Source organism: Seriola dumerili, unplaced genomic scaffold, assembly GCF_002260705.1.
Source record: "Seriola dumerili isolate Sdu_G_001 unplaced genomic scaffold, Sdu_1.0 BDQW01000393.1, whole genome shotgun sequence".
Classification (NCBI taxonomy): domain Eukaryota; kingdom Metazoa; phylum Chordata; class Actinopteri; order Carangiformes; family Carangidae; genus Seriola; species Seriola dumerili.
Genome location: NW_019174648.1, coordinates 634117 through 657733, shown reverse-complemented (window position 1 = coordinate 657733; position 23617 = coordinate 634117). Strand labels below are relative to the sequence as shown.

The window sequence follows — 23617 nt, the reverse complement described above, 5'->3', positions numbered from 1 at the left end:
TTGTCTAAATCTCATTCTCAGTCATACATATGTACAGTACTCTCATGGCACGCGTAAAAAAAAAAGAAGAAAAAGAAGTTATATTCCACAATTTTTTTTGCTTTGGTTTGATCATTTGATTTTTCTTCTGCTACGGTTCCACAGTCCCTTCCTCACATCTTCGATGCGGAGGATTTGAGTGTTTATTGTGTGTACATTCTCTGGTCTGCAATCCAAATATAAGGGTCCGATTGCTTCCCACAAAAAGGTCGTTGAATGCGAGATACGTTGGGATTTATGTGGCCTAATTTCTTTCTTTTTTTGGGGGGGGGGGGGGCTTCTGATCGAACAGGAAGATTTTAAATGTTTTTCGTGGCTTTACTTCTCTTTTTGACATCCAAAAGGAAATTTCCCTCCTCAAAAATCAACAGTAAATCAATATCCTCACATTTATTTTCGCGTGATTGCACATGTATCTCTGTATATCTTGCTCTCAGCGGTAAGGTTTCTCTTAATGGAGAGTAAGGAAGACAAATCCACTCTTTCATTTCCCCGTCACCCCCGTCCTTTTTATAGCGTTCGTCACTCAAGCGAGGCCTTCAAACCCCAATCCTTCCGTCCTTCAACGTATCCGTCCAAGCAAACATTGTGGATCCGAGATCCAGCCCAACATCGCACACTTCTTGTCCTTTTTTTTTTTTTCTCCCCCCCCCAATCAACGGATATTCAAAAAGACCCTCGCTCATTGTCTCAAGCCCATCCATCGTCCCATCTTGTTTCTCTGTTTTTCTTTCCTCCTGTCCCTTCCTCTCAGAGGTCCAGGCGGAAGGCGCCGAAGTAGCTGGAGGAATCGTCGGCGTTGACCATGGTTGGGGAAGAGACGGAGACGAAGAGCTCGTCGCCGGCCCTCAGCTCGAAGAGTCCTCCCTGGTAGACGGAGTGCAGGGCGTACTCGGCGTCTGGAGCCCAGCACTTAGTTCCCACCCCCTTCAGGAGCTGGAGAACAAGACGGAAGAGAAGATGAAGGTAAGGAAGAAACTTGATGGTTTGATGATCGTATTGTTTGAGGTAAAAATGCGACGCTGTACCTGTATGGGGCTTGGGTAGGAGGTTTTCTTGTAGACGCACTGCACCAGCTGGTGGCTGACGCTGCGCTGGTCTCCATCACTGGCCGCTGGGGACGGATAACGAAAATACACCTGGAAGAAGGGGAGGGAGCAAGGGAGGGATGAATTATTACATATTTACAGAAGCTGCGTGTCGCTGTTGTAAAGTGTTTCTGTTGTTTTGAAGTCGCTTGCGTGTTTCTAAAGTCTAGATCAGTAGCTGTTAACCTCGCCGTCAGGACCCCTCGCATGGGACATAGGCCAGGGAGATCTGGATCATATATTATGAATCAGAATTTTTGTTCACTGGAGTCTGGTGTATGTTGTTTGTTTGTAGGTCTGCGCTGTCTGAATGCCCTTCTAGTTTTATTTTTCACGTTACCTCACCAGTGTAGTTGGACTAACAGAGAAAAAACCAAAACAAAAAAAACAAACAAACATTTCACTGTGTGGATTTCTGTGACATTATGAGGTAGAGTATGATCACCTGTGAGTACAGGTAGTAACGCCCATCCTGAGGCACTCGCAGCTTCCCATTGGTAAGGGTCATGTTGTGCAGGTGAGCTCCAAAGCTCTGATTGGCCCATGAGCGGACCACGTGGCGACAGGACTGGTGGAGACCCGGTGTGGGGATCGGGTAGGGAGCGAACCCTGTTGGCGAGAGAAAATAGTGGAAATAGGGGGGGGGGGGTTTACAAAGAGTTGACAGGCAAAGAAATAAAATCTTGGCTCATCATGTGATTCCTATAAAAAAGGAAACGCAAGCCAAGGCTGTAAAGGTGCACTGCAGCAACGAGCCAACAGCTCAACAGCAACTGACACAGTAAAGTGCAGAAAACAGAACCAGTGATGAAATGACAAAGAGCAGCGCTCCTCCTCGGCTGGCTTTAAAACTGATACACGTGAAGAATGAGATGCATCATTCCCTAAAGCTTCGAGAACGGCTGAAACACTGAGCGACTTGTCTATAACCGTGTGAAGTGAGGGGAAAAACGCGGCGGTCAAAACCTCGGAAACCACCTACCATGCTGCGTTAGAAACACGTATGTGTGGAATGGATGCACTGTGTGTTTTCTGCTCAGGGATCAGAGGGAATGTAGAGATAAAGGACAGAGCGACGTGCAAATCTTGATTTAACTAAGATGTCGAATCTGTCCACCACATGCCTGAGATAAGCACCGTGAATGTGCTGGTGCTGCAGCGTTGCAGGGTTTACATGGAGAGTCCTGTACAAGGTATGCAGGTAATGCTTTTACCTTTTAAAAATCACAGCTGGGCGTTGAACAACAAGTCCCGGCCAGGCTCATCACTTTTTTTTAGTGTCCCCTGGAAACACTTCCCGTCGTGTTGTAGGACTGAATTTGCAGCACGTTTGTTTATTTGCATTATGTCTTCTGCAGTTGCGCCGTTCACGGTTTCACCGGTGGCCTGTTGCTATGGTTACCGGTGGTTTAACATAACTCGTGCATTGAGTTACAGCAGTTAAAAGGTTTTGTCTTTGGCTCTGTCCCTCAATATTCAACGCACATCTTTTCCTGTGCGTGCGTGCATCATTTCCTGTCTCCCATCGTTCTCGTGCATGTTTGCATATTTTTTGCACATGAAATGTCGGTACAACTACAGAAGGGAAATGTTGCACAATAATAAGTTTCCATTGCGGGGACTTTTCAAAAGCTGTAGTACAATAATTGCTTTAATTACAGCTATTGTAGCTCTGTCATATGAGGAATTTGATGATTTCAGTGTGTGTGTGCGCGCACACTCGCAGTACTGTAGTTGTGTGACAGGCCGTTGTTTCCTTCACATTAGTATCATAATGGTTTATTAGGAATAACATCAAAGGTCAACCCTCAAAATTCCTCTCGCTCTTGCGCTTCCTTATGAGAAAGCCAGGCTGAGAAATCCTCTCTTCCTTCTTCCTTCTCACAGACACACACACACACACACACACACACACACACACACACACACAAAACACGTTCCTTGCCCTTTGTCAGCTCAGGGGAAATAACATCAGGCAGCTTTGCCAGATTGTCAACACCCTGTAGCTTGCACGCCAGTTTCAGATGAAATGATATGGTAACAAACTGGTTAACGCACACACACACACGCACACACACACACACACACACGCACCAGAGAAAAACACATTACAACTTTAAATTGCATGTTGAACAACACACATACACTCCACTGTTTCCATGATCTACGACACCGTCCTAATAAACGTCTGTGGTATTTCTAAGAAGAGCAGTTCCCTCGAGGAAGAGGAATCCTAAACATTTTATATTTGAGATTAAGGTGGAATTTGCGAAGGATAAGTAACTGTAATAAATACAAAAGTAAATTTTACCCTTAATACATTTCAAATCCTTGGGTTGTTTATGCTCCTCAGCCTGCCCTTACATTAATGATTAAGAGATTTATCCATTTAATTTAAGGTATATTTAAGCAGCTTTCACAGTGAGGCAAGATTGAGGTGAGTTTATATTAAAAGGCCAAAAAGATCATTTAAGCAATATGAAGAATATTTTGAATGGATTTTTGTGATCATGACCAACAGCTGCTCCGCCTAATAATTCATTTCTTTCCTGAGAAATCAGACCGTGTACCTATAAGCCCCGCCCCACGCTCAGCTGTGATTTGTTAATGCTCTCGGTGCCGTAATGTTGTTCCTTGGGAACAGATGTTTGCGTCATTTACATCGAAGGGAGGGAATAAATACAGTTCAGTGTCTTTGATATTTTGATTAATGGTTTCTTTCTCAGCACATGCAAACAATATGGTGCAGTCCAGCGCTCACGAAGCTTCCTCTGGTCTCTAATCTGTACTGACAACACACACACACACACACACACACACACACACTCACACACTCACAGTTTTGCACAACACCTCACCTTGAGAGCTGGTGTCTCTGAGAGTCAAGTGGGCCGATGGCCTCTGGGCCACGGAGGTCATGAACTTTGACCCCGAGTTGTTGAAAGGGCGAGGCATAGTTCTCGCCTCTGAGGGAGAGAGGAAACGCAAGAAGGTTAGAAGTGATAGTTTAGATGGATGGGGTGTTAGAGTGTGTGTGAGTGTGTGTGTGTGTGAGAGAGAGAGACGCTCACCTATGAAGGTCTGTTTGGAGATGATGTTCTCTGTCACCTGAAAGAAAACGTGAGAACATAAAGGTCAAGAAACGTGATGACAAGAAAGAAACAAACATCGTTGTGTAGATTGTGTAGAAGTGTGTAGAAGTGTGTATACACCTGTAGCAGTGTCTACCTCTTAATAACACTTTTTCAGATACACAGCTGATAAATGTTCACAAAAGATTTGTTTGTTCCAGCCAAACTACAGTTTATTTAACTTTCATTTTGAGCCCTAACCTTAATTTTTTAATTTTTTTTCTGGTGGTTAAATAGGAAAAACTGGTCATGAGTATTAATCAATCTGTTATGAATCAATAGTTATCAACTTTTTCTTTAACCTTTATTTATTCTTTCTTGTTCTAATACCAAAAGCTGCACTCGTACCAGAAGTACAAACTTCACTCACTTAAGAGCCAGAGTCATTTAGTTCACTGTCTTGCAGCTGTTAGTAGCTCCTCCCCTTCCTGTCATGTATTGCATCATGGGACAGCCTCGTTTCAGAGTGAAAACTCTGCGTCACTCTCTAAACGACATCAGAACACGGAGTCCGTTTGGGTTTGGTTTCTCCTCTCCCGCCTCCACCCGTCACGATGGTAATAAACCATGAAGCACACATCTCCTCCTCTCTCCTCTCCTGTCTCTGCTTTACTTCTCCTGCTCCTCTGTGTCATCCCTCGCTCCCCAACTCAACAACCTCTGCTGCCCAGATGCACATATATATATATTTATATATATATATACAGCCAGGCCATAGAAACGTATATACACACACACACACACACGCACGCACATATGCATTTTTCTCCCTCTCACACACCCGGTAACTCCCCGACTCTCTCACAGTCGCATGCTATCGCTCTCTGTACTGCTGCTTCTTGTTTTTGTCTTTCCCACTTTGTAAATCAGCTCAACCCCCACATTTATTACCTCGTATATCTTCGCTTCTCAGTCTTTCTCTTACTCATCCTTTCATTTCATCTCCACACCACCTTAATCTGCGTCTCCTCATCACTCTTTGTAAATCCTGAATCTCACAGATCATACGTCTTTTCACTTAGTCCCTCTTTAAATTATGTATTTACATTTTCTTATTTTTTCCTCCATCTTTCTTTCTCTACACCTCTGTGTCTGCCCACCTGTTACTAGTGATGTGCCCTAAAGCAAGGCACTGACTGAACTCCCACTGGTATAAATCTCCCTGATTAATTTGCAGAAATGCCACCAAAAATCCTGAATATGATTAATGTCACCACAGTTTTTAATGGTCATCCAGCTATAACCGTGGTGTTGTTGTTGGCAGTGGGCCCGGTTCTCCCACACCAAACCCTCAGTTCAACCTGCAAATTGGATGTGATCGCTCTGGGGTTTGGTGTGTGTGTGTGTGTGTGTGTGTGTGTGTGCACACCCAGGGGCCCTCTGCTTGTGTATATTCTATATACTGCAAAACAGTAAAAGTACAGAGTGTGGATTTGGATGTGGCCGCGCTCGTCTCGGTTGGCGTAGCGTGCCATTCTCGGCTTCACGTTCCTCAAGTCCTGAAAGCAGAAAATTACCCCCACACACACTTAAAAAAAAAAAAGAGAGAGAGAGCGAGAGAAAATTGCCACCAGACTTTCTGCCCTGCATGTGGCTGCAGTTGAACAAGAGCGGGGGGATTTTTCAGACGCATGGATCCACTGTGAGCTTGCAGGACTCATGTGAACAGCATGTTTTCAATGTAAGAGTTCAACATGTCTGCTGTCTTTAACGCCTAAACGCTACCATGGGAAACGAGTGGATGGCCAGAGAGTGAAATCGGCTGCGGAGGCTGCATGCGTAATTGATGTTCCATGCAGCGGTGGAAGCTTTCTATGGCACCCTGAGCAGCTCCATGTGCAGAAGGTGAACGCCGCTGTCTCCTGGAGTTATAGTCCATTTACAGTGTTTTCTTACTTACTGTTTACATCTGGTTCGTATTTGGAACATATTGAACGTAGATAGATATTAGTACATTCGGAGCAGAGGGTCGAAACGGCTTAAAATTAGCTGCAAAGACGCTAAATTAAAAAGCCATGAGTGTAACGATGGAGGTGGACATGTTGAGGAATCATTTCCTGATTTAGACCTCCGTGAAACTATGAAAATATGAAACCACTCAAACTCAGCACAATGAAATATGGATTAAAACTGAAACTCTTAACTAGTAAATTAAATCCTCGTGTTAACTATGATGAATTTTTTCACACTGCAGAAGCTGTTTTTCACAGCGAACATGAACAAATGGCTTCTGGAGGGAGGAAAATGAGACATCTCACACATGGGGAACAAAGAAAGCTGAAGAGCCTGAAACACACACACCTGCAGCCTCTAAAGTTATTCTCAGCAGATGCGATCAGATCACAACAGCAGCAACTATGTGGACAGGGTGCTTTTGGCTCTCAGGTGGTTTCAGTGTGATAGATTTGTAGGTGCTCTGTTGCCTTGCTGGGATGATTATGATTACATCTTGAAGTTATTATTGCCCTTAAAATGAAAGGTCAATTACAACTGTGGCATCATGGAGTTAATCCCAGGTAATCCCAGGCTTTAGCTTGTTATAACAGTTTGCTAATGGCAACAGCATGGACTGAATTATGTCAACTTTATAAATCTTTAACCATTAATTCATAACAATCTAGTTGCATTTATGAAATGGGTTATTTGTACCATTTAGCTCCATAAAATGCAGACCTCATGTGGATTAGTGGCACTTCGGATTACAGTTTAAACCAGTGGCTCCTGACGCAGGCTAAAGGCTACTGTAGCTATTGTGACGTTAGCAAATAATAATATTCTGTTTTTTAAGTAGCTCTCATATGATTTTTTTTTAACCGATATTGTAACAAAGAAGACGAGTCTACAGCCATGCGGCTTGAGCAGAGACGCTTTGAGGTTAATGCTAACGTTAGCATTGCGTAACATGCTCAAAATGACAATGCTAACCTGCTGGTGTTTTACCATGTTCACCACCTTTTACTTTTTATAATATATTTTCAATCAGCGAATCACCACTAGTTATTAAAATTCATCCTGAGGGGAACACGTATGTCTGCACAAAAATTTCTTGACAGTCTGAATCAAAGTACAGCAGCGCCTCTAAACGATCTTGTAATAAACTCTCAGATAATCTAATAATATGAAACGATCACTTCCTGAAGGTGTTCTGACACTGGTTCCTACTGGATATTAAATTGCCAAAAGAAGTAAAAGGTAAAAGACATATGGAAGTTCAAGTGGACGCGTGTAAACCACCACTACAGGTGGCGTCCGCCGGGAGTCGGAGACCTGGAAAGAGTTACCGTCGCGTGTCGGTTATTTCAGTTTAAAAAGCTTCTAGCAAACGAGCTGGAATGAAGGAACGGTGGATAAATGACTCGTCAAGGCTTGAACCTTTCATGTTTCCTCTATCTTAGAACTTTTTTTTTTTTTTTTTACGTGGTGGAGTTTTTACGAGGCGGCCTGGGAGCTGTAATAAGTTTATGACGGTGTTACTGGATGTTTTCAGAATGATGTCTTCTCATGTTCGATGTTTGGACATCTCAACGACTCCGTAATGAGTCAGGATGAGTTTTCCCTAAAACGCCTCTTCATTCCCCTGAGGAGTCGATCATTCCCACAACCCAGCCCGGATACTTTGACATCAGCATTTAATATAATGATTACACTACTCCAGACGAGGGCCCACTAACACTAAGGTGCTGCACCAATTCTATGTTGATTATAGTGATTATTTTTACTCATGACAAAAACATGACATAAATAACCAGAAGATAAAACAATAAACACACGAGGTCACACTAAACAAGCCAAATAATGATCACAAACACATGACATTACAATATCAATCAGGCTTGCCAACGTAAATAAGATATTAAAGGGTAAAATTAATAAATAAATGAATAAGAAACCAAAACAAAACAAAGGCAAAATAATTCAGAATCTGCTTGATACATTTATTTTTTTTTTTTTCACTTCAATAAACCTTTCCCATTTTCTCTAAATGTTTTTTGACATCACATTTATTTTTGCAATATATCTTTCCAGAATAAAGTGACTTTGAATATAAATTCATTCCCCAGTGATTGATAGTGTGCGATCATGGGAAAGAAAATATTCTTTACTCATCCAATTATTTGTATCTTTGGTCACCAATCAAACTAAAACTGCCAGAAAAACTAAGACTAACTAAAAACAGCCGCAATTACTCAACGCATCAGTTTCTACTTTGATCAATGTTCACGTTTGATTCCTCTTCCAGAATCACTTTTCCATGCAGCAGACGTGCTGAATGTCGTGTGCGTTTTTTAAAAAAAAATCTCTGTCTTTATTTCTTTCTTGGCTACAGTGAGTAGTCTGCAGTATTTTGGCTACAACAAAAGCAGCAGGAGATTTAGTGAACCCTTCGTTCTTCAGTCCAGATGGCCAACATGGGCTCCCTGGGCAGTTTGGAAGCTGCAAAATTCAGATATCGCTCTCTCTCAAAAAGTTATATAAGAAGCAGCGCTGCCGGGATACACGGTACGATTTAGTAAACCCTTGACAGCGGCGCTCGAGATACGGCGGTGGATGAGCTGATTTCGTGAATCCAGCTGCTCACTTTAACCCCCCGATGTCCCGACCTCCGTGACCTCTCGATTAAGGGAGTCCTCCTCTTTAAAAGAGAGAGGCTGAAAAGGTCAAGACCAAATGCGCATGGCATGCATGCCTCGGGGCAGCAAGATGACCCCTGATAACACATCATAGGGGCTACTGCGGCTCCATTTACCCCTGAAATGTGGTCCTCTCTGACACGTTTAACTCTTTTAACATCATAGAATTGATGTGTCATACGTCTGACGTGCACACGCTGTTTACTCAAGGTGTAACTCGACGACACCAGGCGTGTTCCTGCAGGAAAGTCTTATATATTTGTCGGGAAGAAAAACAACCTTCTTGTTGCATAAATGACACCCTGGTGTAACATTAATCTTAACCTCAGTGGCCTAAGCATAAAGCAGCAGCCTGCACTGTGCCACTCTGCAATGAGCTCTTTTAAAGCAATAAATACTGTAGATCTGATCTCGCCAGGAGGTTAATCACGTCCTCCTCGGGCTTCTCGGCCTGCCTTTCTGCAACCAGGAAGTAAGTCAAGTTTATGTGTTTGTGGGCTTCGTCCTTAACGAGGGTTTTAAGGTTGTGACGTGCAGGTTTACCATGAAAGGCTACGCTCCCGTCCTCGTTAAGGCCGCCGCTTTTGTTTCCAGTAAATCAGCCCGTGGCCCCTGATGTGACAAGCCTCAAATATAAGGTTCACTACCAGCGTGACCTCAAGTGTGTGCACGTAGCTTAAGTCTTTCATTGTGTTGTGTTGTGTTGTGTGTTTTTGCTTGTAGTCTGTAACAGCACAAGTCTAAAAACCCTGACCAGCTGCGATAACAACAACAGTTAGAGGCTGAACTCTCCTCTTTCACCCCGTGTAGGGCGACAGACAGAGACAAAAATAGTCCCATTTCTTCACTTCGTACTTCGTCTGGCCAAAATCTAAAAAAAAAAAGAGAAGTAAAAGAAACGGAGGGAAAAAATGAAAGGTCACTGGAGAGGGAGAGATAGAGAGTAAATCTTTAAAAACTCCTCTTCTTTTGACCACACCCCTAAATACTGATGTCACAGTAGGTGTGTCACCTTTAAAGGTGAACTCCAGCAATTTACTATTACACTTTCATGAAGATGAAAGAGGCTTGTAACACTTAACTTTTTAGTGCCTAGTATGGGGCCAAGCTCCAAAACGCTAGATCTTACACTTCCCACAATGCAACACAGCAGTGTATTTCCTCTAACAAGACCCTCTGTTAATTCCTGCTTGTTTAATAATCTCCATTTCCATGCTGATGTTAAGCAGATTACCATGTTCAGCCCTATTTACTATTATTTATTTTCACTGTCCTTCTATTCGCCCTTATTTTATTGCACTATTTGATTTTTTTTATTGTAAAACACTTTTATTATCTCTTCTATGAAAAATGCTCTGTAAATAAAGTTTATTATCATCATTATTTTGTGTGTGTGTGAGTGTGTGCGCCTGTAAATGTGATTTCGGGGAAGTGTAGTGCAGTAAAACCACAGCGGTCTGTGGCGTACATGTGCGTCAAAGATGAAGAGGAAATACCTGTGTGTTTATGTGGCTAATGGCTAATTTTGCCTCTTAAAGCTGGTGCAAGGATTAATCAGTAAATTAGATCCGTGTTGTGGTGACGATGGCTCATCCACGCAACAGACGTTAAAGCATGTTTCCAGTGCACGTTGCACCAGCCTGCGGCGTGCGACTCTCAGACCTGCTGTAGTGTAGGTGAAGCTTTCTTTATGAAGCCATGTGTAAAGAGTAAGAGTGAACACACGGAGTAAACGAGTCTGCAGAGCCAAAAATCAGAAGTCGGGGGGGGAAGAAAAAAAAAAAGAAGGGAAAAATCCAGTGAGTGAAAGATGATGGACAATTATGGGAAACGAGAGAAGCAGAGGAATGAGGATGAAAAAAGAAAAAGTTTGGAAAAACACGAGAAGAGAAGAGTCAGAGTCAGAGTGGACAAGTATGGAAACAAAGTACAGGAGGAAGACTGAAAGAGAGGACAAGTATGCACATGAAGGAGCGTTTCTTCTGCAGATTAGCAGTAGCTGCAACCCAATACTTTAATATGCTGCTCGGCCCCGACAGGCCTGGACTGGCGGTGTGTGTGTGTGTGTGTGTGTGTGTGTGTCTGTCTGTGTGTGTGTGTGTGTGTGTGTGTGGTTCTTTGAGTTACAGCTACAATCTCTTATCAGCTCTAATCTGGTCTAAGAGTCTGCTCATTCCTCGCCGTGTGCGTGCGTGCGTGCGTGCGTGTGTGTGTGTGTTGTCCAGTGTGGTGTGCATGTCGACATGATTGCGGTCGGTCGGCTCCATGTTCACTATAGATGGAGACAAAACAGCAGTGTGTTTGTGTGGCTAATGAGTAATTTAGCCTTTTAAAACTGGAGCGACGGTTAATAAGTAACTCACTGTAGATTTGGTGAAAAAAGGTATGTAAATAAAGTTGTTTTTTTTTGTTCTAGCTTTGCTGGTCAAAGAGAGCGGAGCGATATCCATCACTGTAGGAAACAGGCACCAGCTCCAGAGTGATAGCATCACAAATTAAAATTTCACAGTTGGCTGTTTTCTCTGCATATGTGGTTTAATTCAAACCAAACAGCTCTGCGTCAACAACCTGTCTCCTCCTGCAGTGAGTTATTTTTCTTTTTCCACAGTCTCTTTTCCTTTCTGAAACGCCAGAGCAGTAATTGATGCCTGACAGGGTAAGCCCCGTGGAAAATGTGACCTCAGACGTCCACACACGTCTGCGCTGATAAAGTTTGTTGTGTTGAAGTCAGGAAGCGTCGTCTCCTCCCGGCCGTACGACGAAATATTCAGCATTAATCTAGAGTGAGGCTTTAAAGCATGTTCAGAGCAGGGCTGTAATTAATCATTTTCATTATGTTTTAATGAATGAATGGATTGTTATGTCTGCACAGTAACTAACTACTGAAAAATGCCAGTTGCAGTTTCACAGATAGTTGCTCTGTCAGACCAACTACCCAAAAATACCACTTGTATCTTGTTGTGCTGTTGTCGAATATTCCCATTAATTGAGACATTTAATGGATTAATCAGAGTTTGACGGATTGTTTTTCACGTGTGTGGTACTGCAGCGGTCAGTTTCTCAGCAGTCGTTATCGGGTGTAGCAGCTTTCATTGTTTCTGTTGGAGTCAGCTTTCTAAATAATGTCCCCACGCACAAGACACTCACACGAAATGATGATTTCATGCACTGGACGTGATGCAGGGACGATAACCAGCGCATGCACGCTTTACAAGTAATGACGGAGACAAAGTTTGTGCTTAACGTGCCAAATCAGTGCAGTCAGTTGTTGCTCTAAAATGTAATCACGCCATCTAAACACCACAAATGCCACGGTGATGCCGAGATGGGCCGTAAAAATTGAAACTGAATCAGTCTTGTATTTTGGCCGAATGTGTTTCTGATCCTCGTGAGCTCCACTTATGAGCTACAGCATTTGAAAGTTTGTGTGGTTTGGAGCCACGTCAGGACGGTGATCTCCCAGCGTCTCCACTGAAAAGGTTTTTTAAGGCTCATGATGTGATGGTTTTGTTTTTGTTTGTTTTTGAGTCCTCGGACCGGCTGAGCAGATCCGGGTGCAGAGGGAAAATCTTACTCTTCACCGCATCTATTACAGAACCCAGTCCCGGTCCTGGTTCTGGAGCCCAGACTGTAATCATGTAATTCTTCACTGCGGCGGAGAAATGCCAAATAATCAAGACACAAACTATCGTTGGCTGCTTTGTCATACGGCTTTATCTCTCATTGGTTTCAGCCCCTCTCATATCTGATCATGTCTCCAGAAGTGACTTTCCTCCTCTACACTTCCTTCATAATAATATTTAGTTATTTATTTAGGTTTTTATTGTTCTTTATAATTTATATTTTGAAAATTACATGTTTTTTTTCTTGTTTTTGTTCTTTTAAATTTATATTCTAAAAATCCTATTAACATCAACATTTCTCAAAGCACCTCAACATTTCTGTATCACACTCTGCAGTATAATGCAAAACAATATTTGCTGCATCAGTATGTGACAAAGCTACGTATTCTTCAGTCGTCACATCAGAAATTCAAACTTCTTCTCTTGCTCCTTCCATTTATTTAAAGCAGCTCTGAAAAGTGAACTTTGTTTGGCTAAATGCCTAAAATGTAAAAAATGACCACGAGGCATATGGATCTTATATATATCTCTGTGTGCGTTCATCACAGGCATCTGACTGTGATTTATTCGCCCTGTGACCAAACAGAAGTCGCCATTAGCGGTTTATCGCTGAGACGCGCGGGGGGGGGGGTTTTATGACAGGTAACGCACCAGTGGCTGACTCGATGCCAGCCTCTGATAACTGACCTGTTTGCTGTGGGAGTTTCCTGCCAGACGAATGTTGTGTACAGACAAGGAAGCAGTTTACTTCACACTCCTGAGAAACAAAGAGGCTGCTATCAGCCTTTTATTGAGTTGAGGTTCAGTCACACATCAGCTCGGTTTTTCTTCGACGTCTCCCCCGCACACTTTCACAAACAGGATGAAACCGTTGATGCGCAACAAACCAACACTTTTTGTGTATTTACCGTCCTCCGTGTGTTTGTTTGCGTTTCTTTCTGCACAAACACATCAGTGACTGTAAAACTGTCATCAAGGAATCTGTTTCTACTGCATTCATTCTCTCTCTCTGTCTCCTCCCTCCCTGTGTCTCTCTCTCTCTCTCTCTCTGTAACACTTAATCTCTTTCACAATACAGTTTTAACTCCTAAGGACACAAACAGCATGGAACTAGGCCAGGGGCGGGGCTGTTTTGCAGCCTTTTCTTGGACTCTCTGTGTTTCGAAGTTTCGCTTGACACGGGTGAATACTGATATCAATAACTACTGAGTCACAATAATGACGTACTGACACATGGAAAACCTTTTATGTTGTTTTGTATAGTGCAAAAAACCAGCTCCAAACACAAGATGTTTCTGGTTTTGTTTGCACTTTCTTGCCTTTTTTTTCATCTAACTTCTTTGTTCTCAATCGTATCCCTGAAAATCTGATAATCAAAGATATTAATAAGGAAGAAATAGACATGTCATAGGTCGAATGCAATGTTAGTAGCCCTTTAATTATGACTAAACTAAAAATATTGATATTATTTAAATATTTTCAGTCTGTACCAGAAAGAATATTAACTATTATTATTATTATTATTAAAATGCATTAACATCTACATGTACTGTACATTGAAATATCATTGAGGGTCGATACATGTGATCTGATCTCTTTTTCCAGATTAAAGAATTAACGAATTAATGTCCCAATGTGATGCAAACAGCTGAAGTCATCAGTGCTGATTTCTGTGTGTCTGTTAAACCCAGTTTCGTGGGTGCAGTATTATTAAAACATTAATGATTATTATGTGATAAAGCATAAAAACAAGACCGTCGTGGACGCTTGCCTCAGCAGTCCTCTGTGCACGTAAACACAGTCACTGGCCTCCTCGTATCTCCAATCACAATCGCTTTTTATTGTTTCTGCAAGGACTCTGACCTTGTCTGTTGCTGCTGACACAGCACAAGACACACGCTGGTTACAGGACTGATGTGTAATACGAAACAAAACAAAACCGCTCACAGGCCCGTGGTGCAGGAATAACTGCTGTGTACTGCAGGCGTGTGCATGTGAGAACGCATGAGCTCAACCGGTTCCATGGAGAACGGGCTTTGTGCACAGTATATAATGTGGTAAATGTGCGTCTGTGCTGTAAGAGCCCGTTGTTAATTGTGTATGTTACCACAGATTATAGGTTACTGTGTATGTATGTTTATGTATACTGTATACATACTGTATGTATAAAGTTCATACAATAGTTTCATTTATATTTTTAACAGTATCCATTGTTTTCGGGTTGTCCGTCCGTACATCCGTCCCATTCTCGTGGACGCCATGTCTCAGTCAAGCCTTGACAGAACGTCTTCATAATTAGCACAAACATTCACTAGGACTCAAGGATGAACTGATTATATTTTGGGGGTTAAAGGTCAAAGGTCAAGGGGGTGGTGACCTCACAAAATGCTTCAAATTCGTTAAAAATGTTTACCCGGACTCCAGGACAAACTGATTATAGCTTGATGGTCAAAGGTCAAAAGTCATGGTGACCTCAGAAAACATTTTTTAGCCATAACTCAAGATTCACACAACAATTATGACAAACTTTCACACAAATGGTTCATATTTCAGTTTAGTTCACAAACTGGATGGAAACAAGCTTTTGCCCGTGTGTTTTCATGTGACAACGTATTACATCGTTTACGGTGCGTACATGAGAACATCAAGTCGGTTTTATTACAGTCTGAGATTAACATTTATGGAAGATTCACCTGCCATGATACAGAGATGGATTATATTCAACAGAACAGTCAAACCTTACTGACTGCAAGTCACTTCATTGAGGAATTTTTTACTTGTTTCATCATTGCAATTTAATTTCAAACTCAGCTCTCCCAGAGAAGCAGACGTTTGATCATGGTGCATCAGGTGTTGGGTTCACGCGTCAAATGCTGCAGCGTCTCGGCTCCACTGACAATATGATGCGCTGAGTAAACCAGTGATGGAGCTACAGTCAGTTCTCCACTGAACCAGATCTTGAGTGGCGTTATTAGAAGATTAGGTGCAACAAAAAAGAGCTAAAACTGATTCACAGCGAAGCGAAACAGCTGTGAATCTGCCGTACTTGGCTCTAAAGAGAAATCCCCAGTGTCCAGACTCTTTGAGTTAGTCAGGCTGAATTCAGAGAGGGATTTTTTTTTTTTTTTTGGATGTGTCGATCTTCACTGACTGAAAGTGGGATTTTATTCAAAGTTAAAAAGCAGCACAGTTAAAACTTTTCTGGAGTTATTTGGGGTGAAACTCTTTGATCAGCTGTCGAACAAGAGACAGCGATACTTTGTCTTTTAATGCTTTTAGAGCGAGTCCGAGTGTTTTCATGGTACAAGCATTTAGAAATCATGATAATTTATTTTCTTCGTACATTTTTTTAAAGGGCTCTAATTTTTATTTTTATTTTTATTTTAGACAGTGATGCTGCAGGTATTTGTACAGTTATTTTCAGCGCTTTGCTTTTATTTAGCTTCAGTTGTATTTGCTGTATTTATTTTATGTAGAAAAGCTCTTTTTAAACACGTTATATTTTATCATTAATTAGACTATATTGTGTGACAGTTGTTGGGTTTGTTTTTTGCTTGACGCTGGCAAATGTACAAGACAGAATTGTTCCATCATAAGAAAAACATTGTTTCACCAGCAGAACATCTTTCAAAACCGTGTCCAATAACCCGCCCATCTGCTCCGTCTGGCAGGTCAAAACAAATACGAAGATTCAGTTTGGCCCTGACTCGTCTCTCTGTGGTTTATAGTAAGTCATCTCTTAAGACCACAGCCTTCTTTGAAAACACTGTAAAATAAGTGAGGCCCTTAAGACATATATTTTACATAAAAACAAATCCGGGGGAACGTTTCCAAGCTCGCAAGGTGGTAAGCCTCAAACACTTATTGTTTAGACTGTCAAAACGAGGCCATTTATCAAACGTACAGCACGGTTTGGATTTTGTGCTTACATTGTGATGACTTCATAGGAGTTACATGTTTTTTCTTTTATCTCGCAGTCGTGTTTATGCCAGCTTTTCCATCTTATTTTTCATGCTGACAGCTGAAACAGACTGTGGTCCAGGAAGTCGGTGCACATCTAGAGGATGGCTATAAATAAAAAGAGATAAAAGCCTCGGCCAAGGAGACAGTGTGGTCAAGAGATGATATTAGACATGAACATAACAATTTAAGGATTCACAGAAGCTCCTCTTGTAGCTGGGGATGTACCGAAGGGACTTTTTAAAACATTTTTTTCCCAGAAGGAAACTCAATAAAACCTAATCAACAAAAACATCCTTGACTGTGGTAATGAAACCATGACTTCATCAGACGCGAAAATGTCACATTTCCAAGGTTGCAACAAAGCCGGCAGTATGTTTTAACAGAGACAATGTTGGGCCTGTTTATCCAAATGGACCTACTGTTGAGTTTTTAGCTGAGGCTAGAAGCCAAAGAGCCAAATCTAGCAGTTGTTATGTTGGGATATAACAATGTTTGGTCTGTAAATGCACCAAAAAATGTACAAATATGTAAAGGCTGGGGGCTTTCACGGTGTTTCCAAGAGGCTTTATATCCTTATAAGGGTTTCTTGTAGCAGTGCTGTCTGTTTTAAACTAGAAGATATATATTACAGCAACTCACTAAGCAAACTAACTATCAATGAAATACAATAAATCAAAATAAGGAAATTAATGTTGGAATGAATGAAACCCAGAGGAGCTTTTCTACTGCATCTTGATACATTTTTAACATTTTCAAGTCATTAAAAATAAGTTAAACTCACATTAGATTATTGGGGGCTAAATTTAGCAGCTAACGTTATTGAAAAGGTTTAATTCTAATACGAAATTCATGTTTAATGGTGTTAAGGAGCAGATGCCAGAAAGTCAGACACAACAAATGTATCTCCATCATCATGGAGCTTGGTGACATAGTGGCTACTTGCAGGGCTAACTAGCAAGCTAACCGCTAACACGCAAGCAACCTAGAAACATGCTAGCGATAGCTCCCAGAGCTTCTCTCTATTTTCCTCTGTGCTTTTCTTTTTACTCGCCGCTGGCATTTAGTTCTCAGGTTTGTACCGTTTAATTTAATTTAATAAAGAATTAAAGCTCTAATTGTCGGTTAGCTCGTTAGCTTGTTTGCTAACAGGACAAGTCACAGTAAGCCTCCTCTTTCTCTCTCTACTCCCTCGTTTTCTGCCTGTCTCTTCACTATTGACGGTGAAAATGCCCCGAAACGCAGAGAGAAAAAAACTGTCACCACAGAATTTCAAAAGTGTGGATAAAAGGTTTTCATCAAGATTACAAACAGGAATGTTTTTAAAGTCAGAATTAAACTTTTCCTGCTGATCTCCAGTTGCATAAGAAATACATTGTAATACTGAGAAGTCTAGCTCAGCGTTATTTTCCTTAAGCAGGTGTGAGCCGAGTGTGTTGCAATCTGGTGTTTGTCATTGCTCACACATGTATCGTCATGTTACATCAAGAACAATAAAAATCTTGTCTCCCCCTTTTATTTCTGTTTTTCCATTCTCACTTCTCCTCCCTCCCTCTGGTTATGGTTTATCCACTTTTTTTTTTTAACCCTTCTCCCTCTTTATTTTCCTTCACTTTACAGATTTTCTATGGCTGAATCCAGCTTTTTTAAAAAAAATAGTTTTTTAAGGTTGTTTATCAATCTGATCATTGACTCAGACACTCAACTTATTCATGGAACAAGGAAACAGAAGTTTAATAATGAGGAAAGAGGAACATCAAATATTCAGGAGCTAAAACCTTATCAGCTCTTTCAACGCTGAATGTTATCTTCTACATGAAAGACTGAGCACATGAATCCTCAAAGAAGTCTGTAACAACGAAAGGCTTTCAAGTGTTTGGCAGGGCCGGTCAGCGAGATGAAGATCAAAGAGCCAAAGCCGGTACGAGACCTTGAGAGGAAGTAATAAATCTCATTACGAGCTAATAAGCAGTGCCTTGCTTCCGTTGGTACATCTCCATCTCTCCGGTACTTGTACCAAAGCAGCAATATATTAATACTTTATTAAATTAATTACGACGCTGAGCTGGAAATGAGGATACTAAATCGATTGGTGCGCCCTTTTTTTTAACAGTGCTCTAGCAGCAGGAAGGAGAGTGTCTCCCCGGGCTTTGAGCAGGAGAGAGTTAAAAGTTGAAGTTGAAGACTGTGAGCTTCTTTATATGAGTTTTGAAATACCCTGGGAATGTGCTGTGTATATATATATATATATATATATATATATTTTACATTTTACAAGTGAACACATTGTATTGAAGAATCCTGCTTTGGGGAAATCCCCCAAAGATGATGAGTCTGGAATTTAGCCATTTAACACATGTATCGTGACACAGCTGAAGCTTCTTGCTCTCTTGCATTAAGTGTTAAAGGATCTAAACTCAGCGACCTTCAGTGTCTTCAGTGAAGGAGCTGTGGTGTGGAGACGGAGGGAGGTAGGGGAGGATTGTCGGGGGTTGCTGGAACCCGGAGCCTGAGGGATGAATGGAAAGAGGCAGGGTGGTCGACGCCAGACACAAGGGGTCTTTTGTGTTTGTGTATCAGTTGGAAATCACTAACAACACTGCAGCCCCTCCACCTCCTCCCTGTGCGCGTGTATACACGGCATGTCACTGACTGACATTTGATTTTCAATAGCCAACTGTAGAGCAGAATAAGATAAGGCGTCGCTGAGATCAGGGGTCAACTTTGGTTTTGTCTCAAGCCAAAGAAACAAGTGGTCGTCACTCTGAATTACCGCGTTGTTATGGTTACGTAATGCTGACCGCCATCTCTTCATCATTGGGGAGTGAGATGACCTCGTTCGACGTGGTTTTGGGGGATGATATAAAGATATAAAATGTAATTAAACTCGTACTTTAATGATGGGCGATTCCACAAATTACTAAGTAATACAAAGTCCAGAATCAGAGATGTCAATAGATACTTTTATTTATCAACCGCAGATAATGTACAAGGTGAATGTATCACTAAAAGGCTACAGCAGAAGTCGTTTTCATTATCATTATTCAGTTTTCTGCACAGTAAGCATTTCTTTTTTTTATTATGTTTATTATTGCATCAGATATCTGCTAAAATTCAAGGTTTTAATCATAAATAACAATGTTTGCATGAACAATAGGCGGACGGATTTAGTTAAAAATTTAAAAATACACCTTCAAAAAACAAATGCATGTAATAGCAGTTTATATTTTTAATAATCTTATGAATTAATAAAGTTTTAAGTGCAACAAACACTGGTTGTTCCACTTATCAGATAGAAGAAGTAGCTCATGTACAGTGGCCTGGATGTGACTTCATGTGAGCAACGAATGTGATAAAATTTGAGTTTCTCTGGTGAGTTGTTGCTTGTGCAATGCAAAGAAAGTTTATATCAGACAACTGTTCATTCAGTTTTAAAGACGACGCTGACCGACACGGACCGTTGCATGGGCGCATTCATTTCATGTTGGCAAAGTTATTTAAGGATCATCTTAGAACCAAAGTCTCGCCTGCCGAGCTCATGAGTTTTTAAAAATCCATAAAGATAATTAAAAGTTCATGCCTGATAAATTGCAGAGTCATGTGTCTCTGACTCTTTGATTTCAATCAGAGCTTTGTGAGTTGAAGTCCCGTTCCCCTGCAGTTCCAGGGTCACTTCGGTACAATCCATTTCCTTCATGTGTAGATTATTCTTGGACAGTAAAAGGACTGATTTTAAACTGTGCACTTGTAAAACACAAGCTCTTTGATATGGCAAAACAAGAGACAAGCAGAGGGAGAGATGAAAGGCACAGACTCTTACTGTGTGATGTCAAAGTAAAACAAGAGCAGATTTGGAGGCTAAGACAAATTATACGAGTCCACAAAAATGTCACTGAACAGAACCTCACACATCCAAATGCCCGTTTTCGTTACAGAACACAGAGCCTGCTGCGTGTCTGTCCACGCCCTGACCAAGACAGCGATCAAAACAGCTGTTCTGCATCACAAGTCAAAGGCCAAATATTTGCTATGACATCAGCGCTTGACGTGGAGCAGATTTACTGATACAACACCTACAATACATCAGAGTTGGACAAAGAGAGGCCAGAGGAGCATTGTTCCTCTACAGGAACTGACCTCTGATAAGAAATAACTCACTGCGGCGTGACGGGGTCAACAGTCGACGGTAAAACCGCTTCTTCTGCTTTTCATTATTGTTGTTATATAATTTAAAAATCATACAAGAAGATAATAAACCTGTTCTCAGTTTGTGAACTTTCATTATTTTATTCTTGACCATGAAAATTGTTGAAACTCCAACTCCAGGGATTCAAACTTTCAACCCTATCACATGCTCTTCATTAGCTACCCAGTTGCCATGGAGATGGGTCTCATGTTCATTTTTGACCCTGGCAAATAGCAGTTGACAGTCGCAGTTAAGCGAGTTCACGTCATCCACTGATGAAGACGGCGTTAAATGGTTGAAAGATCTGGGGGAAAAAAAAAAGGGAGTCAGTGGAGATTTCAGGGTCAGCTGATCTCGCATGCAGAGGTGCACTGTCGGGAGAATCCCCCAGGGGGAAAAGGGGCCCCCTCACCACCCCCTTCAGTGGGGCCCCTGATGATAGCCTGCATGTGAGGCGTTTAGGGGACATCTGTAAATTGTAGCTACAGGAAATAAACTGGATTACACTGTGTCCCTCTAAAGTGCATCAGTCTCTGCATGCACATCTGTCACACGCTGCGCCACAATTAACACCACAAGCAAATTCTCAGCCTTTAAAAAAAACTCTACAGCTTCTCCTTTTGAGGGTCGCAGGGAGGAGAAAAAAATCTTACTTAGCAAATCTGTAGATCTATGAGCGGGTGTGGTTTGGGTTTCACTTGCTATTTCTAATCCTCGTCAACCCTGTCCTCCCTAAAAAGAAAGGTAAATCCCTTTCCTGTAATTGGCTGAAGGTGAACGAGTGCATGGGGAGCCGGTGTTGACCCTTCGACCTAAACCAGAGGAAGGAAAGTCATTCCCCTCCAAAGAAAATAACTGCTACCCAGCCACTGTAGCATCTAGTCTGCAGTGCAAGTGCTAAAATAGAGCAAACCGCCGTCTCTGCTCATGCACGCAGCCGTTGCTGACCACGCTGGTCTTTAAGTTAGAGTGGCGGTAAAGACACGCAACAGCTGAGACGCAGGAGAGAACGTTTGAGCGAGCGCATGTGTGAATTCCTGCCCTGGATGTGTTAACCCTGACCCCGTCTGCGAGGGTGATCCATCACTGCGACTGAAAGCTGAGAGCTGACGCATTGGCAACTTTTCTCAGCAGGTGCAGATGTCACAGCGCTGCCTCTTTAACCGAGCACAGCGGGGCGCAGCGGAGGAGGAAAGTTACTCCGGCCTCCACTGGGGGGGGATGAGAGCTTAAGACTCGAAATATCTCAGCTTAGTCACACACATGCCATACCGAATCCTCCTGCGCTGTATCTCCCCTCTCATCCTCCCTTTCCTCTCCCCTGCTGGTCTCCAGCCTCTTGCCCTTTCCCCGTCTCTCTCTAAATCATCCACACGACAGCGTGTGCATGCAAGATAATACAATAACTGTACATCTGCGAGATGGAATGGACATCGCTCGCTGCATGTGTTCACGCAGCAGATTGATGAGCGGGAAAACGAATTCAGACAATTTTAGTATATAAGGCTGCAACATAACAAAATGTATACTGTATAAAGGGAAGGGGTCTGAATACTTTATGAATGCGTTGTATATGTCAGACACATGGTAGCAGAGTATCGAGCCCCGTGGAGCTGAATCCTCCAGGTGGAGGGATTTTAAAACTATAACAGGAGGAAACTTTTTATTGTCTTTCCCCTCCTGTCGTTTTCTGCTTTTCTTTTCTCTCTTTAAAGCCCCACACCGGCTGCTTTGTAAAGTCTATCGATTCTAACGATTATATATTACAATCTGCCTCTAAATTGATTTCCCACCTTACAGTAAGTCATTGACTTCAGTTCATACCAGAACAGGGTTCGACTCCCAACATGTCAGGTGCTAAAAGATGCAATAAACTTTCTTTCCCTGCTATGATCATGTAAAAATAAGCCGACTAATCGCTCAATATGATCGATTTAACAAAGTTTCAAGCATCTGCAAGTTGATTTTCATACCATAATGAACTGAACTGGAACCAGTGGCTCCTTTATACTGGGTGTAAATTAATTTAAATGCTACTCAACCGTAGTGTAAAGTACATATGACCGCAGTTAATGAATTAAATTTCAAATTAAACCCACCAGTGACATTCGGGATAATTCCTTGGACATATAGTTGAATATTTCTTGTACTTTTTAAATGGAGCAATAGCGATTTTGGTAGAAAATAGTGATTTTTCTTTTCTTTTTTTTTTTAGAAAAGTCGGCTAAACACAATTGTGAAAGGTCTGTTTCCACTTTTTGCGAAATATTGCTTTGTCAAAAAAACCACCTCATGTGAGCGTGTACATTTTATATATATCAGAGTTACGCTGACATGATCTTTTTTTTTTTGTTTGTTTGTTTATAAAAGTCACATCAACTCGTTCACAGTTTCCATGTGTGAGTTTGATTTTCCACAGCGTGCAGCGGAAATGTCTCCGCTGTGTAAAAAGAAGCAGACCATGACGGATTCACTTTACACCAGGACAGTCTGAAGATGATTTTCATACAATAATGAAACAGTCTGAGAGGAATTGATTCCTAAAGGGGAAATAAAAATCAGTTGAAATGCTTATAAATACTCAGCAGTAATGTAAAGTGTGTCTGGTGTGTAGTAATGAGCTAAAACGTGCAGAACCACCAGTGTGGTCCTTTGTATTTGAACTTTCGGATCATTATGTGGTTTTTAAACAAGCATTTCTTTGAGGTTTAATTCAGCCAATACTATTTTTTTTTTCCTCCGCTGTGCTCTATAATCAAAATCTCATTGTGATATTTTTTTCTCTCTCGGTCGCTTGCTCGCCGCATTTTTTGCTCGTTTCTCATCTTTTTCCTGCGTCACCTTTTTATTCTCCGCTTCCCGCTTCTTCCCCTCCGCGTCTCTCATCTCCTTCCTGTTGTATTTGTTCCCGTCCGGCCGGGTTTGCCAAGCATCTCCTTCCTACACTCTTTCCACTCTT

At 41.7% G+C, this 23617-nt stretch overlaps 1 protein-coding gene across 1 annotated transcript in view; it reads right to left on the bottom strand.

The window, feature by feature from the left end:
- Nucleotides 1-361: 361 nt before the first annotated feature.
- Nucleotides 362-23617, bottom strand: part of LOC111233447 (tumor necrosis factor ligand superfamily member 10-like) — a 56807-nt gene continuing 33551 nt past the window's right edge. The window contains exons 3-7 of the mRNA XM_022761263.1: nt 4199-4235; nt 3986-4093; nt 1573-1736; nt 1068-1178; nt 362-975 (exon numbers count right to left, since the gene is read on the bottom strand). Of these exons, the coding sequence (XP_022616984.1) occupies nt 790-975; nt 1068-1178; nt 1573-1736; nt 3986-4093; nt 4199-4235 (606 nt within the window). The 3' untranslated portion in view covers nt 362-789. The remainder of the gene's footprint in view (nt 976-1067; nt 1179-1572; nt 1737-3985; nt 4094-4198; nt 4236-23617) is intronic.